This window comes from Passer montanus, unplaced genomic scaffold (assembly GCF_014805655.1).
Source record: "Passer montanus isolate IOZ18808 unplaced genomic scaffold, ASM1480565v1 scaffold39, whole genome shotgun sequence".
NCBI lineage: Eukaryota > Metazoa > Chordata > Aves > Passeriformes > Passeridae > Passer > Passer montanus.
The window spans coordinates 5,062,376-5,079,576 of record NW_024368707.1 but is presented as its reverse complement, the minus strand read 5'-3'; the positions used below and the strand labels follow the sequence as shown (position 1 = coordinate 5,079,576).

Below are 17,201 nucleotides of genomic sequence, written 5' to 3'. Positions count from 1 at the left end.
TCATTAGGTTGATTGGCTTCCCTCTCTCCACTTCATTGCACCTCTATCTCTCTCTCCCCTCTCCATTATTGATGCTGGTTCTTTTGTTACTATCTGAGACACCTGCTTGTTGATAGCAGGGTGGATCAGACCTAGGTTTTTCCCTCCTGAACAAAATAGTGTTGTCGCTGGAGAAGCATCTCCAGAGTTTTGTGACAGAGGGAAAGCTGAGGGTGAGGCAGGTCTGAGAAAGCAAGTCAGAAAGTGTCCGTGCTGTGCAACAGGAAAATTGTGTGGCTGAGCACCAGGGGCAGAGTTTGCTACCCACAGGCTGCCGGGTTTCTCCCGTGGCACACAATGTGATTATACTTGAGTGCAGTCTCCTGTGTGATCCCCACTGCACTGTGTCAAAGCCAAGGCATGTGCCCAAGGACAAATGGTGCTGCAGTTCAAACCAAGCAGATGTACAGATCCCAGAACTGTCTGCTGTTCCTGAGACCAGTCCTTTGGCCATTTTGACATTAGTCAATTTACTACTGCTGCTTGACCCTGCAATCTGGCAGAGCATATTTGCTTCTTTGACCATCATCACATCTCAGCTCAAAAGCATTTTTATGCTGAGCCTCCTTAATTCACCTGTTTCTTCTAGTGCTAATAAAGTTCCTGAGCTATGCTCAGCCCTGGTGCTTCTCCCTAAAAATGGCTCTTTTCTGGTTTTTTTTTTTTTTTTAAAATACAATGAATGTTTGCACCAAAGACTGAATTAGGCAATTGCATACGCTGGCCTGAAATGTCTGGGGCCAGTGTAAATCACAGCTCAACTTCACAAGTCTGTGCCTGAGTGGCACTTGCAAACTGCTCGTGTGCAGCGATGCAATGGGGCAGAGCATCTGCCAATGCTGCACAGGTACTGGGGGTGCTATTGGAGTAGCTTAACAGGTTTTGTTTGGTGGATTCAGCAACAGCCATGCTTTCTACAGGTGGGGAAGCACCATCCCAATGCAGAAGAGCTGGGATCGAGGGTCCAGCCCATTTTGCTCCCTGAAGAAAGGCAAGTTCCTTCCCTGTGAAGCCTCCTTTTTCCCCAAAGAGACTTAGAGGCAACTTTTCCAATCTGTGCTTAGGCTGATGTTTGCAACCTTTTGCTTCAACTCAGAAGAAGGATTTATGTGTCTAAAAGCTCTTCTGTTTTTTCTAGCTGTATCATTTATCTAACACCAGCTGTTACCTTTCCCTGAGAGTCCTGCCTCAAAGTCAACAGCAACTTACCAAAATAATAGGAGCCATTCTCTTCTGCTCTCTGTACAGCTCTGTGTGTTCCTACTTGCTCACTTACTGCTATTCCTTGTTGTTGGAAGGGCAGATTCTGGCAGCAACAAGCCTTTGTCTTATTTTCTGGCAAACAACCTCAGTCTGCAACAAGGCAGGAAAGGAAAACAGTGAAGAAATGAGAGCTGGTAAAACTGGGGTTAGAGGAGAAGGTTAACTTCTGGCAGCTTCTTTTTTAAAGTTTGGTGGGCTAAAGGTTTTGTAAAAGCACCACATGTGTGGAAAACAAATGCCCTCCATCCCCTCCAGAGCAGCTGGCAGCTGGTATTCACACCTGTTTAATAATACAGGTTCTCCAGGATGGCTGTGTGCTCGCTTTCCATTGCCCACAACCTCCTTGTTTTCATGTTTATCCTTCTAAATTCGGGTGCCTTGCTCCAGTGTCTTTTAGGTACCCAGGTCTCAGCAGGATTAAGGAGCCTTCCTGGGGGCTGCAGCAGGGCCCCAAGGTGGTCACTAGGGCAGCACCTCCCTCCTTCCCGTATTTCAGCCCTCCCAGTGACAATTTTGGTTGCTGCGAGTTATGGAGGGAGCTTGGGAAACTTTTCATGTCAGGGCTCTGAGTGCCTCATGGTGAGCAGGGTTTCAGCTGAGTCAGACCCTGGCTGCGCTTATGGTGGCCTGGGCCTCCAAAAGCACAGCCAGGGTCTGACTCAGCTGTAAGCTGTAAAATGTTGCTGTAAAGCTGTAAAATGTTGCCCATTTTATGGTAGAAAGAGGGGGCCCAGAGGCCTCTCTGGTCCCTGAGGCCAGCAGAGCAGCAAGCTCCTAACAGAGGCCCAGCACCACCAGGGGCACAACCTGGCCCTAGAGGAGGAGCCAGGGCCTGAGTGGAGCTCAGTTCCACTCTTCCCCACATACTGTCCACATACTGTCATGGTTTGGGGGCTGCCAGAGCCCCTTTGGAGCTTCCTGGCCCGCCTGCCCTTCATGGAGGATCCCTTGCTGCCTACGGAAGGTCAGAGCCCACAGAAAGGCCACTTGCCCTGCTGGGAGCACGCAGCGGGCACTGGGCTGTCCCTGGCTGCAGGGACAGGGGAGCAGGAGGGACCTGAGCCACCAAAGCCTGGCGGGACGGGGGCTGTGTGGCTCAGAGTGACGTCTCTCTGTCCTGCCTGCTGAAGAAGCTGCCTGTCCGTGAAGGGGATGCAGAGTCCTGTGCAGCAGAACACGTGTTCAAAGGAGAAGCTGAGGGCAGGGGTAATGCCCATGGCAGAACTACCCCTGCTTTTTTGATCTGTTTTATGACAGGTGAATGGTATCAGACCCATCATTAGCTACAGTCCTGCTGCCCATTTTGTCTGGTTTCTGTGGCCAGTCCCTTCCCTTCCCTTGGGAAGCTTCCTAAATATTTATCCCAGTGATCAATCATATGACCCCACTGTAGCAATGTGAAACGGCTTTAGTTGTACTAATCAGCTTAGCTTGGGCCCCTGACCCCTGTCATCTTATTTTAGGAAAAAACTTTACACAGTGCCTGGTAAGGGCTGTTCAGTCCAGAGGATTTAAATCCAAAGTGAGAAACAGCAACACAGACTTTTGCTTTTTTGTTTTGTGACCTGAATTCAGTTTACCATTATTCTGATTTGTCATTTCTCTAGGAGGTGTTGAGCTTTGAATAATACACAAACACTGCAATTTCATGAAAAAATACATGACTCTTGACTGTTAAAAAAAAGCACTCCAAATAGTAAATGATGAGTGCTTTGGCTGAAGCACTTAAGAGATGTACAGTCATCCAAATGGACTAGGACACTGAATCCCTTTCCTCCTTTCTCCTCCCAACTTTAAATGAGGCCCTTTAAAGCAAAATGGACTCTAGAGAATAGTGTCTGGAACAGGAGACTGAAAATATGTGCCTTGAACCTCAAGGGGTTTTGTGGGGAATACATCAGAGGACAGATGGACCCAAAGATAAATATATTCTTGAAGTGTTTTTTTTTTTTTTCTCCACAGAGATGTCTCAACTCCAAAGCAGCAGCAGAAGTCAGAGGTGAATTAGCAGCCAAGAGCAGCCAAGATCCCAGCTCATCAACTGTCATACTGGTGGGACAAAGGGTGCTGAAAGCCAAGCCTCTTTCCAATGCTCCAAGAGTGAAGCACAAGCCCTACAGACATTATATGAAAATATGAACTATGTCATATCTGTAGAAACTTGTTTTATTGGAGAGATGAGTACTAACAACCTTCTGTGCATAATCTCTGAAGGAAACAGACTGGCTTTGTAAGGGAGAGACAGATGAGAACAAACTATACTTGCATAAAGGAACAACTGGAAATATGTTGTGTAAGAGGAGGGTCTGGCAGAAACTGAGCACTTTCTAAAGCCTGAGAACTCCTACCAGTGGCAACTTCTGTCATTTCTGATGGTGAACATCCCATGGGCTGCCAGGGCAGGGAATGTCTCCAGACCCGCCTGAGGGCTTTCCCAGTCCAGCTGCTGCAGCAGCCTCCTCTCCCAAGCTTCTGAAGCACCATCTGGATGCAACAAGACGATCATCAAACTCCTGTTTGCCACATCTTCAGCCCTTCCCCCACCCTATGAAGCATGTCTTTGAGTGAGTTCATCATCCTGCCTTCTCAGCAGGTGAAAATATCCTCCTTTTTAGCATCCCAGGGAAGATATGGCAATTGCTGAGGTGTAATAGCAGACTTTGAACATCCTCAAGGCTTTTGAACCTGCATTGTCCTCTTGACACCCATGACTTGAATATAGTCTGGAACTGATTAACTTGAGTGCTTCAGTCTCTGGAAGGCAATGTTCTTTCTGCAGTTAAATATTTACTTATCATTGCGCATGGACCAGGCATTACAGGAGCCTGAGCAACATTTGCATTTTCTCCCCATAAACTGAAAAAGGAGCATCCTCCATAATTTCAGTGCTGCCACTCCCATCCATCATGGTAGTCCAGTCGTGTCCTGCTCAAGCTAGCCACCTTTGTTAGCTTCAGCAACATTCCTAAACCCTGAAATTTGTAGCCCACACCATGGGGAGGCCACATTGCACATCCAAAATATTTCTTGGTTCCAAAGTACATCCTCAGAGAAAAACATGAATCCTATTTCTGAAGAAAAACATGAATCCTATTTCTGAAAATCATGTGTCGCTAGCACTTGCAAGCACTTTTGCATGCATGACACTGCTTGGGGAGAGATTGAGCTCTCCCCTACCCAGTCTTCCACTGGGAGAAGGACTTTTATGATAGAAATAATTTCTATCTTAGGCAGCACCACAGTGATGTGGTAAAAATGGGGAAATCTGAAGCATTGGTAGGGGCTTTTAGAAATACTAGAGTATTCCCATCTCCCTGCCAGTTCCTACCTGCTGTAAATGCTGGGGTGGGTACCTCTGACATGCCATGAGGATCTCTCTGCTGCTACCAGCATCAGACTGCTGCATCCTGACTATGGCAGGCCAGGGAGAATGTTTGCCAGCCCCAGGACTGGGTCTGGCCCCCAGGATGCCAGCAGGTTGGCGCTGCTGGATCTCTGCAGGGAGTGAGGAGAAGCTGGGAAGTGTTTTGGCTCTGTTCAGGGCTGAATAAACAGAGCAGCTTTTGCCTGGGAATAGCTGCAGTCCCTGACCACACTGGTGACGCAATGACGTCCCTGTTGCTCCTCCTAGCAGGGGGAGTCTCCTGTTTCCTCTGGCTCAGGCAGAGACTCCTTTTTTTTTTTTTTTTTTTTTCCCCACCCCCTTGGCACTCAACAGTTAGCTTACCATTTCAGTCACCAATGACAGCAACCAAAAAATAATACTACTGTACTCAGTTAATCCATAGGAAAATCCCACATCGGCACACAAAAGGTGGAGACAGTGCTCACGCATTTTCCCCTAAGGGCCTTAGGCAATGGAAATTTTCTCAAGCTCCATTCATTAATGGAATAGATGAACAGTTATGTAAGGTCACATGAGGGAAGTGGTTGGTCTTTGGTCAATGAAAGAGTTAGTCACACATCATTGAGCTGGATGGCCCTGGGAGGAATTGTGGAGCCACCCTTTGCATGTTCAAGGACTGAAGAGGGAGAACTTTAGCTATAATTCCTCACTATGCCCTGAGCTTGGGCACCAGCTTTACAGACCTGGCATCACAGGAGGTATGTGGTGCTGCTGAGCAAAAAAGCAGGGATTTGAGGTCTCTTGAGATCCTCCACACTTTCCTCTTCCCAGATCACTCAACCCTCCTCTGAAGGAATTAAGAAACTACCTGATTTTGTGGTGCCAATGTGCATTTGTGCATCCCCCCAGCGAGTCTGTTCTTGGCTGGGTACTCAGAGGGTAAGTAACATGATCCAATTCAGCAGTCACAGGGCAGATAAAATCTGTATGAGGGCTCTCAGGAACCACTGGAACATTACTAGGACATTCAGCTGGGGGAGAATTTTCAAGGATTTGCTCTGGAACTTGTCCATTACTGAAGTGGTTTGGACTTTTTCTCTCCCTCTTTGAACCAAGGATGATGCCATCATACAGAATTTCTATGGGGCTGACTGCAGAAGAGAAGATAGGGCACTGACTGGCATCCAGATTTCAGTACCCAGTTTACCCAGTTAAACATGGTCTGCAGTAATATTATCCCACTTCTCACTGGCTCTCATCCTTGTCCCAGGTAGCCCAGTCAAGAGTCCTTCAGTCCTCTGAATTTGAGTTACCTTGGCCTTTCGCTCTTCTTAGCTTCTGCTTTGGGGCTTGCAGCTCTGAATTTTAGATGAGGATGTCTTGCAGACAAATCAAACCAGCTTTGTTTGCTCATTTATGCTAATCCCTGGATGTTGAGTGACCAGCTTCAACCTGCTAGTGTACTTTCACCTTGCAGCCAATTCTTGAAGGTCATTTCAGACCATTGGAGAGGCAGGGTGACAAAGCTTGGCTGGCAGCCTCTACAGGCCATGGAACAGCAGTCACCTGGCACCAGCGATCAGCAGGACTCACAGCCTGATGAGTGCAGAGGGCAGAGGAGGCCTGCAAAGGAAACTTGTGTCGAGCAGGTGGGGAGAATGTGGGTGCCAGGTTGTACCTGTACCATGATCTCATGCCTGAAGGCTGGTGACAAGTTGTAACTGTGTAAACCAAAGCGCCTCCCACATTTGTTGGTCTGCCCCGAGTGCTGAGGCTGTGAAACCCTGCGAGGAGGACACCTTGACCCACCCGGGAGGGCTGTGGCGTAGATCTGGCCCTCAGGAAAAGCCCAGCTGTCTCCCTGAGCAGGTGGTTTCCAGGAAGAGCCACATTCCTGACTGTGAGGAGCTGAAAGGACCGTGTATGGGATATGCCTTAAAATAGACAGAGATAAAGGAAGAGAATTCGGGTCCCAGGCAATGTGGACTTGATGGCATCTCAGGCGTTTGGTCAGGAAGGGAAGTGCTGCTAAAACTACAGCTGCCTCAGCCTTGACTGCAAGAGTGTCTCATAACCTTAGGGTTCCTTTCACTCAAGGAAAGGATTCTGGTTGAGATTTTTGGGTTTTTCCAGCCCATTCTACTTTATTGTTTTCTGTTTTTTTAAAAGCCAAGCTGAGCTGAAACAGATTTCCCCTTTCCCAAATGTTTAAGATATTGTGGAAAGAGGTCTACCTCATATTTGGAGAAAAAGTTTAGATCTCTAACATTTAAAATAATTGATATATTTTTAGGGGAAAGGAAGCACTTTTTGCAATATTTCACTTCAGTAACCTTAAAGTGAACCTTTTTAGAGCCATCTTACTATATCTAGCCTTATGGTTTTTAACAACTAAGTATTATTGTACTGACAACTAAGTATTGTATATCTGTAGTAATTTCTTTTCTTTAAAACAAATTTAAATGTTATGATACTTAGAAAAGGGGTTCCTTCAGCAGTATCTCAAGCTGACAAGTTCTTTGAAAACATCTTTTCTCCGAAAATTATCTCGTTCTGAGGAACCAGCAGTACATTTGAGAAAAGTCTGGTGAAAAGTTTTCAGCAAATTCTCCTGAAGCATGTATCTTTTCACTGTAAAGCATTTCCTGGCCATTTGCAAACCAAGCAGAGATGGGTTGAAAGACAGAACTTCTTGATGGCAGCTGGAAAATTGGAAAAAAAACCAGTGAGATGAATTTTCACTTCCGTTCACTCTTACTGCATAGTTTGGCTTTGCTCTTTGAATTAGTTGCTGTATGTTCCCCATTGAAAAAATTCACTGCAGTATCGGTTGTTTTGGTAAAATACTCTGAGCCTGCAGAGTTCTGAGCTGTTGGGACAGCACACTTCAGGTAACACGACCCCAGAACTGCTCAGGGCACAACATCAGTGAGCAGGAGGAGAAATGGGTTTTTCCTTATTGCCCACCTGCTGCTTGGCTCTCTCACTGGCACAGCCTTGCAGCGTCTGCTGGAACGCGTGGCACCCAGAGACCATGTGAGTTAATTATTAAACAAAATGGAATCATTATGCCCTGTGCCACTGCTGTTCCTCACATAAATCTGCTGCACAGGAGAAAAACGATCCCGTGCAATGAGAACAAAGAAACCTTTTCAGGATGAGCACATTTTCCTCTGCTGGAGAGCTCTCTCCCTTCACCTCCCTGGAAGAGTGATGCATTTGGTCTCCATAAAGGTGGGGTATTTTGGAAAGACAGATGAAAGTGATACAGAGCCTCAGGGCACTGATTTCCATGAATAATCTCCCCAACTGTTAGCCTAGGTCTGCTAGGAGCCATTTCCTTTCAGAAAATACATTTCTACTAGCAACATTTCAGGAAGGAAAGGAAGGAAATATTTACGAGTTACCTTTGGCATTTCAAGGCTAGCACAATTTCCACCAAGCTTCCCTTGAACTTCTAGATAAAATATTGACTCCTGGACATGGTGCAGAGGCCCTGGCAGGCTGTCAACAAGGAACACAATTAAAGAAGACAGTCTCTGGTAAGATAACATGCAGGACTTTAAAAAGCATCTGTGAATAATTTCACTTGACTGACACACAGGAAAAAATGAAGACTTACAGGTGAGATTCCCAGGTGCCAGCCACCCAGGGAAGGGACCCCTTAGCTGAAATAGCTGATCATCTCAGCTCTGGGAGGGGATAGAAGAGAGACAGTTTGGTTTCTCTGCTGTGAAGCCTTTCTGAAGCTTTTTCTCTTACACAGAGGGGAAAGGGTTTCTCCTCTGTGGCTGCTCAGCCTGGCAGACACGGGAGGCCCATGAAGGGCATGTGCTGTGATAAAAAGGATGCATGGGCTGAGACCCCAGCAGATGGGGCTCCACCAGCTGCAGAAGTGCCCTGGCTGAGGGGTGGAAGCTGAGATTCTGGCAGAGGGTGGGTCAGGTCATAGGTCTCAGGTGTATCTTAGATATTTGGCTTGTGTCCAGCATGTCCAGGTACCATGTAGAGACAGATGCCCAAGTCTCTGCCTTTCAGCACTCAGCATAGTGGCCCTGTGGAGGCAGAGTTCTGTGGCTGGAAGTAAATAGATGGGCAACAGTGGCTGTTTCCCTGGGGATTTAATTCCTGAGGATCTGTGCTCCAAGCACTTCTGCAGGCAGCCTGCATACTTGACACTGGCGTTTTGCTGTCCCTGTCTTCGCTGGCCAGTGCCAAGTTGAATTGGTCCTTTGCTGGTCCTCTCAAAGAGGGCAAAGGTTTTGGAAGGAGTCCCTCTGCTTTGCCACATGCTGTAATAGCAGGGAAACAGAAACATAGAGGTCATGTAGCCTAGGCAAAGCCAAAAAGCAAAGGGACTGGTGCGGCTGGCCATAGCAGCCAGGACTCCTGCCTCCTGGGAGGCAGCCACTGGTTTGTAACACTATGTCTCTGAATGTTGTTTAAAAGGACAAGAGCGAGCACACGCCTGCTCCTGCTGGGCTCAGTCAGTTGTGTTTGTGGCGGCTTTTGCTTTTCTTCAAGAGTTTACCTTGGCTCTTTCCCTACTGCTTCACTGGCACCCTGTGAAAGGACTGCAGTGACCCTTGTCTCCCGGATGCAGAAGGAGTGCCTGGAATAGACTGAGAAGTGACCCCACAGGCTGCCACAGCTGCCCAGCCTGCCCTGTAACCTCTTGGCTGTGATGTTGGTCTTTGTCCCCTGTGTGGTGCTGGGTATCTCTGCATTCCTGATGTATCCCTTTGACCAGGCACCTGCTCACATCTCCAGAGTCACCCAGCCAACGCTGCCTTTGCTTCAGGGGTGCAGGTGCTGTGTCAGAGGTCTGTAATAACCTGCAAAGATCAAAGTTTAGCAGGCTCCTAAGGGAAAGGAAAGCTGGTGAGTAAAGGGCACCCGGCACTCCAGGGCTGTATGGTCCATTTTATCACCAGCTCTCCGTCACTCTGCTCCCCATCCCCTTCTCCAGCCAGCACCACAGGGAGATGGTATGAAGAGGCCCATATCTGCAAAGACTGGGGAAGCCTGGACATGAATAAAAACCACAGCGGAAAGTCTGCCCTGCTTCAGGCTCACTGCATACTTTCATTCTTTCCTGAAGCAAGCAAGGGCACATGCTTCCACAGGCAGTGGGGGCAAAGCCCACCTCCTTGCCTGTGCTGAGTTGGCTGGATGTGAAATAGCTCCAGTTCAGGGGAGACATAGGTGCAAAAGACCTGAGACTGATTTGAAACCTGTCTCTTGGTATCTGTAGTCCATTTATGTATGCTTACTGCTGGCATGAGCCATACAGGAGCTTTCATCTCTTTTTCTCTCTGCCACTCTGCACAGTTCAGAGGCCATGTGTCATCAACTGGTTCTGGACAAGAGCTAACTGCAAAATGTGTTGAATGAACATTAGTTCTCTATTTCCACAACTGGCTGACTCAGGGAGCTGCAATCACACAGAGCAAAACCTTCTCTAGTGCCTTCTCCATTGGGATTCCTTGAGGGCTCACATGGTTGAAGATATGAGGGCAGTCTCATCATCCTCAGGTCATTCTGAACTAGTTCCCAGTGATCCCCTGAGCTGTGCCTCTCTCCTGCCTCCCTGCTTATTAGAGTCTTGGTCTAACCTTTGCAGAGGAACAGACACCCCTCTGTAACCAGGTATCCTGTTTTGCCTGCCTAGAACCAGGACCTTGCAAATCAGTGCTTTATGGACTCAGCATCTCCACTACATCATGGCCAATAGATATGCAAGCAGCTTCCCAGAAGAGCTCTGTGTAAAATATTCAGCATCCTAGCAGTAACAGGGTGTCTGTCTCTAGTATATGTCACATCACCTAGGTTCGGCTTAGCTCTAAGTCTGTGTTTACAGGTGGATTATTTTTAAGTAGAAATTCAAGTGAATCTAGTTCAAGTTATAAAGAAAATACACAATGGTCATGCAAAATCAGGATTACTCTCTGCAGAAATAAGTTCCTTCAGCGCTCAGTATCTTGGCAAACTCATGAGGCTAACTTGTCTGTCCCCTAAATCAGGACTAAAGTGCTGAGAAAAGTCTTAGAACTTCATCTTTCCTGCCTCTGGTAATAAAGGCAACTGAGGAGATAGCAGGATATGGAATCTGGGCAGTCAGGACCTTCTTTCTCCCAAAAGGGACTGGACCAGCCTTCTTCACTTGTCCTCTGTAAACCTTAACTTCCTTAGCCATTGTGGTGGGAAAACACACGGAATTTAGTAATTTTGTCTTCCCTCCTTCCCAAAGAACCTTTATTTATTGTTTCTACTGTACACCTTGATTTCAGGATGTTATTCTGGATTCGGATGTTTAAGTGTTTTCCCATGCCTGCAGCCTCCCTGTAACCATACAAGCCAGAGATTAGGAGATATGTATCACAGCAGGGGATCTGGCACAGTGTTCGTCTTTTTTCCTCTACTTGGAAAGAACAGGGACAAATATTAGTTTGAGATGAAAGAGAATGTCTTCACTTTGTTAGGAACAGGGCACTGATAATGGCTCTGCCTCACATGCTTGGCTAGCTTTGTGCCATACCATGGGAGGCTGCCAAACTCGAGTTCAGCTGATCCCTTGCTATCTGCTAGGGGAGGCAGAGCCAATGCCCACTCAACGGGACTTTGTCCTCCCCATGGCAGGCGGCTTATGAAACATCAGCCTTTGCGTGTGCTGGCATGGCAGGAAGCTCTGGCCCTCACAATAGCGGCGTTCTCCATGGGCTCAGATGGAAGAGGCTCACACAGGGTTAAACCTGTGCTTAGAGCACTTTTCTGCAAGATCCCATCAGTTACTGGCAGAGCCTGAGCAATGGCTTCGGGCTGGATGCACTTTCCACAGCACGAGTAATGGTGGGTGGGTGTGTGTTTGTGTGTGTGTGTGCGTGCACATATATGAGTCTATATTGCATCTGTGCTCTGTACTTGTAGGCTAAAACCCACGGGCTTTCAGAGCTGTTTTTAATCACCCAGCACATTTCATACTTTCTGTGGATGGGGCACAGGGCAAGGCTGGCCTTATCTGACCAAGCCATCCAGACACTGTGCCTTAGGCTCCTGCTATCGCAGCGCTCTCTGTTTTGCTGCCACAGACCTGTTTGTATGGAGCACCTCTTTGCCAATGCCAGTAATTCTTTCCTGTTCAGAGATGTTTTGAAACTGTGAGAAAATACTGTTCTGGCTTCTGTAGTCCTTTCAAAGGGTGATTTAACTGTTCCCTTGACACCTTCATGTTTGGATCTGCTGCTGGCAGGATTGGGTGCATCTTCCAAGCATGAGTTTGCCCTATGGCTATTTATAAGTTAAGGGTTAATAAGGAGGTGGGGCTCTGAAGAGTTTTGTCTTGTTCCTTACAAGATCTGAGCTGGGACACCTTCCTCTGAGCGTCATTTGCACTAGCTGCTTGCAGAGGGAGCTCTGCCTTCAACCTGATTTGAGAGAGCCGGGCAGGGTGCTTGAGAGAACTCTCTGGCTTGTAGGAAAGTAATTCACTGGCGTGACTGTGGTTTCCCAAGCAATCTGCTCTTTTGTTGGAAATCAAACTAGCTGACACAGGCAAGGGGAAATGTTTGTTCAGTTTGAGATCAGAGGCTCTTGTTTTGAAAGCTCAGTTTTATCCTCAGTCCCAATTTCTCTCCATACACCATTAATCACTTGCCTGGGAACAGAGAGTTTGAACTGTCTCCAGAACTATACAAGCAGACTTGGTGGCTGTCAGTAGGACTCTGTAAATAAGTACCAGCAGGCAACTGTGTAAGTAAACAGCTTCTTTGGGAGCACCAGTGCCTTTCTCCACAGTTTACGTAGTGCAGCGGAAGGACTCTGTCAGCTTTTGCAGGGACAGCCTAAGCACCACACACCAGGCAGGGACAAGCTGCAACTTCCAATTGACAGTTTTACCACCGGCTTCAGTGCAGCTCAGAAGGAGCAGGATTTGTATAGGGAAGCCAGGAAACCAGCTGTGTTGCAGAAACAGCTGTGCCGTGACATCATCTTTGTCCCTCGGTGTGTATGTGTGTTTCAACATAGGCTTTAGTTACACAAGTGTGAACTCACCTTACCTACGGGGCCAGCATTCTTACAAAATGGGTTGTGCCTGCCAGAAGAAAGGTTTTAGGATGGATGAGTGGGGGACAAATTCTATTTTAATAGAATAGGTAGGCTTCTACAGAAAGGCATGCTGGTGCAACTGAGAGTAATATATGTCCTGAGACCTTGAGAACTCTTTTAAGTATTCCCCCTAGAAAATATTTTTATGACCATTTACATAGAATATTTCAGAATTTCTTTGGTATGTACATGTGTGGTTGAAATGTAGAGAAAAGGAATGTATTTTCCCTTAAAGGTGTTCATTTCCATTAAAAGGCTATTTTTCTGCTAATACCTGTTGTGTTGTGTTTTTTTTTCCAGCTGGACAATATTACCCAGCCCTCAGGAGCCTGATGCTTTTGGGCAAGACTCAAATTATTGAACCAAGGATATAAATAAATGCTGCTAAATGGCTTAGCTCAATGGCCTTTGCCCTTCCTGGGGGATGGAGCTCATCTTCCATCAATATGATTAGCGGAGGAGATTGTGTATTGATTAATTGTCCAGACTCATTTCTCATTAGCTGGCAGTAGCCTGTGATGCGTGACCTTTTCCACTGAAGTCAAAGCAGCACATTTTACTCCCTAGTGGTTGGGTGCCCAAATCCCTCAGGCTCTGCAAGGTCCATGCTAACAGATTTGATAGCTCTGGTTGAGGGCAAACAATCACACATTCTCCTCCAGGAGGGCCTCTGGGGCAGAGCTGAAGCTGCTTGGTGGGCACTGGGGTAGCACACTCTGCTATTCCCTTGCCTCTCTAGGAAAAAGCATCCCAAACGCACAGAACTTAGTGAAAAATAAGCACAAAAAGCATCCCAGAGTGCAGGTGTGCTCCGAGGTGTGCACACCACTCACTCGTGGGACCATGCATTGCTGAACAGCCTTAATCACCCCAGCTGGGCACTGTCCATAAAATCAGCGTTTTCCTGCCAGGGCTGGAGCGCAGTCAGCTGGGCGTTGCTGCTTTCCCAGGGAGGAACTCGCAGTCCCACGGGCGAGGGAGTGCTGGTGCAGCTGGATGGGGCCCCAGCGCTTCCAGCACAGCGTGTCCCCAGGTCTCCAGCTTCCAGAGCTGGCACCTCTCGCTGCCTATTGTGTGCACAGCAGGGGTTTCAGCACGAGTGTTAACCTGTTCCCAAGCTGCACAACAACACCCGGGCACCGCCGCTGCGCTTGGACGGATATTGCTTTTTCCCAGCTGAGCCTGGCTCGGGGTCAAGTGGGATAAGGAGTTAGAATTCACACGCTCTATTCCTGTTGCTGCCATGCAGCATGACCTTGAGCAAGGCCAACAGGAGGCATGGGGAAATGGGCCTGTGACAACAATGTCCTTTGCTGTGCCGTGGCAATTTGCTCCTCGGCCCAGCAAGAGGGAGCATCATGTCACTCACCTTAGACAACACAACACTTCTACCTGGGATGGAAACTTTGTGGAGGAAACACATATTTTCCACCGAAGGAATGCTAACCAATGGTGCTGTGGCAAACAGTGCTATACCCAAGCAGCACTTCGGTGGGGGCAGGACTGTGGTTCTGGTGGGAAGCTCAAACACTTGGGTGACAGTGCTGAAGATATGTCCATCACTTCTGCCTCCACCTGTGTTGTCTAAGGCAGCACAGTTAGGCTGAGATATCTTCAAAGGAGGCACATTGACTGCACTTCCCACCTTCCTGGCAGCTCTCACCCGGTGCCAAGGAGCAAACAACAGAGGTGTCTGGAGCTAGTTTGGGTCAACAATAACATGGAGGTAACTTTAACCACTGTCACTGTGATGTACAATGCACTTCCCACCTTCCTGGCAGCTCTCACCCGGTGCCAAGGAGCAGACAACAGAGGTCTGGAGCTAGCTTGGGTCAACAATAACATGCAGGTAACTTTAACCTCTATCACTGTGATGTACAGTGCAAGTAGTAGTAGCTGCCCACCTCCTGGAGAAATGAGATTCTCGATTCAAACTTGTAATTGCTGCCTTGAAGTAAAGGCTGTTGTACGTTCTGGCCTTGTGCTGCTACAGCCTGCTTTTCTGCTTTAAATCAGCAGGCCACTTTAGAGCTGGGATCTGGGTAAATCTAAATTAAGATTACAACTTCTGTGCTGCTGAAATCTGAGATCTCTTTTCAGGATTTCAGGTTTTCAGTGTAGACAGGAATGCACTCAGGTCATTTCTACCATACCTTCTGAGCAAACAGAGCAGAGTTTATCAGGCACATGCAAGGTCTTCCCTGCAGCTTCTTCATTTGGAGTTCAAGAAAAAGCTTGTGGAATAACAAGAAGGAGAGAAAAACAGAACCTAGAAGAAAATTAAAAGAAGAGATATAGGGATGGCTTGAGGTCAGATGCCAGGGAAGCATGAGTCCATAAACCTGGAAAGAAGAATAGGCTGCAGGAAGCACTGCAAAGGGCAAGGGGGAAAGACAAAATGAAGCTACAGAGACCAGCAGGAGCACCAGGGAAAATAGGTCTATGTGAGTGGGAACACTTTGAGACAAATCCTGTAACAAAGGGGATCTGGAATTGAAAAGGTTCTTGTCAGGAAAAAGAATAATCCAGTGATTCTTTTCATGTTGAGACAAATGAGGGAGCTAGATTCCCACTGAAAGGGAAGAAGGATGACTGCAGATTCTACTCAAGGCACTTTACATACCTCAGTAAACCATGTCCTAAGAGAAGAAGGGCAAATCCATGGCACTGACTTTACAGATTCTTTGGGAACTCCTGCCAGCAATGTGTTTTCTCTTTGAAGTCATCCAGAGAAAGAGGACCCTCCTTGGCAGCTCAAGTGTACATGTGGAAGAACACAGCCTGCCAGGAGTGAGACACTCGCAACAGGCTTTAGACTAAGACATAAGGAGGAGGGCTTGGGATTTTGTCTGGGCTTTTTAGGTGGGACTTGTGTGGTTTCCATCCTGGCTTTTCATGTTTAGTTGAAGGAGGAGCACAGATATTAAAATGCAGTGATGACTAAAGGAACATATGAGAGCAGGAGTGTGACGCTAACTTGAGCAGGAAACCAATACTCTGTCCAAGATTATATAACTGATGTATATGGGAAACTAGGAGAAACAATGGAAGTACCTGAATGCTAAGACAAGGACCTCATGACCAATATGCAGACTGTGTATGCCAGGACTTTCAGGGGCTGGATAGACAACTGGCATGGCTGGACCTCTGAGACTGAAAGATTTGTGCTGCTCAGAGGAGCAAAGACCAGTGGAGCGTGTGGTACTATTGCCTGTACGTGATATTGTTGAGTGTGAAGGCAAAAGCAGGAGCAGAGGTGATAAAACAGATTTTGTTTGGGTTCAAATAATCACCTTGAGGAAAGACAGCTGTAGTTCTGCTGCTGTTATCCAAGGCTGTGTCTGGATATTGAAGATGGCCCCTTATGTTTTTAGAATGATATGCAGAACGAGGGATTTCCATTACTACAAGTTTTAACTTATACATGGAGAAAAAATTGCTACTAACATTGGATTTCTAGGATGCACTGCCTGACATGCCTTCACTAAAGAGGCAGTAAACGAACCACAGCTGCTGTTGTGTTTGACCTGGTCTTGACAGCCAGTGAGACATTGCAGAACAATGTGGCAGAAGATAACTTTTAACCTTGACTGTGCACAGGCTGATTCGGTTTCAATTAAATGGAAGAGTAAATATCATGGGGCCACAGCTAAGATTTTTCAACCTCCAAATATTAATGGTCAGAGAAGTTATAAGACTGAAATGATGAAGCAATTTGAGTTTAAATTCTTAAGTATTTGTATGTGGAAGGCATTCAGGCTCACTATGGCAATAGCTAACTTACTTTCCCAAACAAAGAGCAGGAGGAGACTGTATAGAAAATGTGGCCGACTGGGGAAAAAAATTCCTCAGTGAAAAATGGGAGTGGTCAGCAAAGAAATCTATGTTGCAGAGGTCACAAAGTTTAGAGAAAAAGACACGTCAGTCAGCAGAAATCCAGGTAAGATATAGCTGGCAGAGTTGCTGAATGAAGTTCTTTGTAGAGGTAAAAAGAACAGGGAAGGCATCAGACCTCTGTGCAGCGCAGATAAGATCAAGGCATGCTTCAGAAACGAGAAGTTTTTCATTTTGCTGGAAAGATGGTGCAGAAGAAGGGAATTACAAGTTGATGGTTAAAAGTTTCTGGAAACACAAACAGTCTCATCAGAGATCAAGGCAAAATTTGCAAGGTTTGCTCAGATCAGAAGGTTCCTGGAGACAGATCAAGTGGTAAATCCAATAGCACTGATACACAATCAGCCTCTGCAAATAGAGGTTGGATGGGGACCAGACAGTTGCCTAGTATCAACAATTTTACCTGAATGTGATTAAGGAACAAAGAAAGGGAGGTGGTTACTTACAGACCCAGGAGCTTAGAACAGCTGTTCTTTTTATCCTAGAGCAAAATAGGAACAATTAAAGATAAGGAAGTGCACAGATAATCAGACAAAATTTGATGTGGCTGTAT

At 46.9% G+C, this 17,201-nt stretch overlaps 1 protein-coding gene across 2 annotated transcripts in view; it reads left to right on the top strand.

Annotated features, from left to right (window-relative positions):
• CD58 (CD58 molecule) overlaps positions 1-4,044 on the top strand; it is a 36,655-nt gene extending 32,611 nt beyond the window's left edge. For both annotated transcript variants that reach the window (XM_039717920.1, XM_039717918.1), the window contains one exon: positions 3,265-4,044. In XM_039717920.1, coding sequence (XP_039573854.1) covers positions 3,265-3,305 — 41 coding nt within the window. In that variant the 3' untranslated portion in view covers positions 3,306-4,044. The remainder of the gene's footprint in view (positions 1-3,264) is intronic.
• The last annotated feature ends 13,157 nt before the right edge of the window (positions 4,045-17,201 follow it).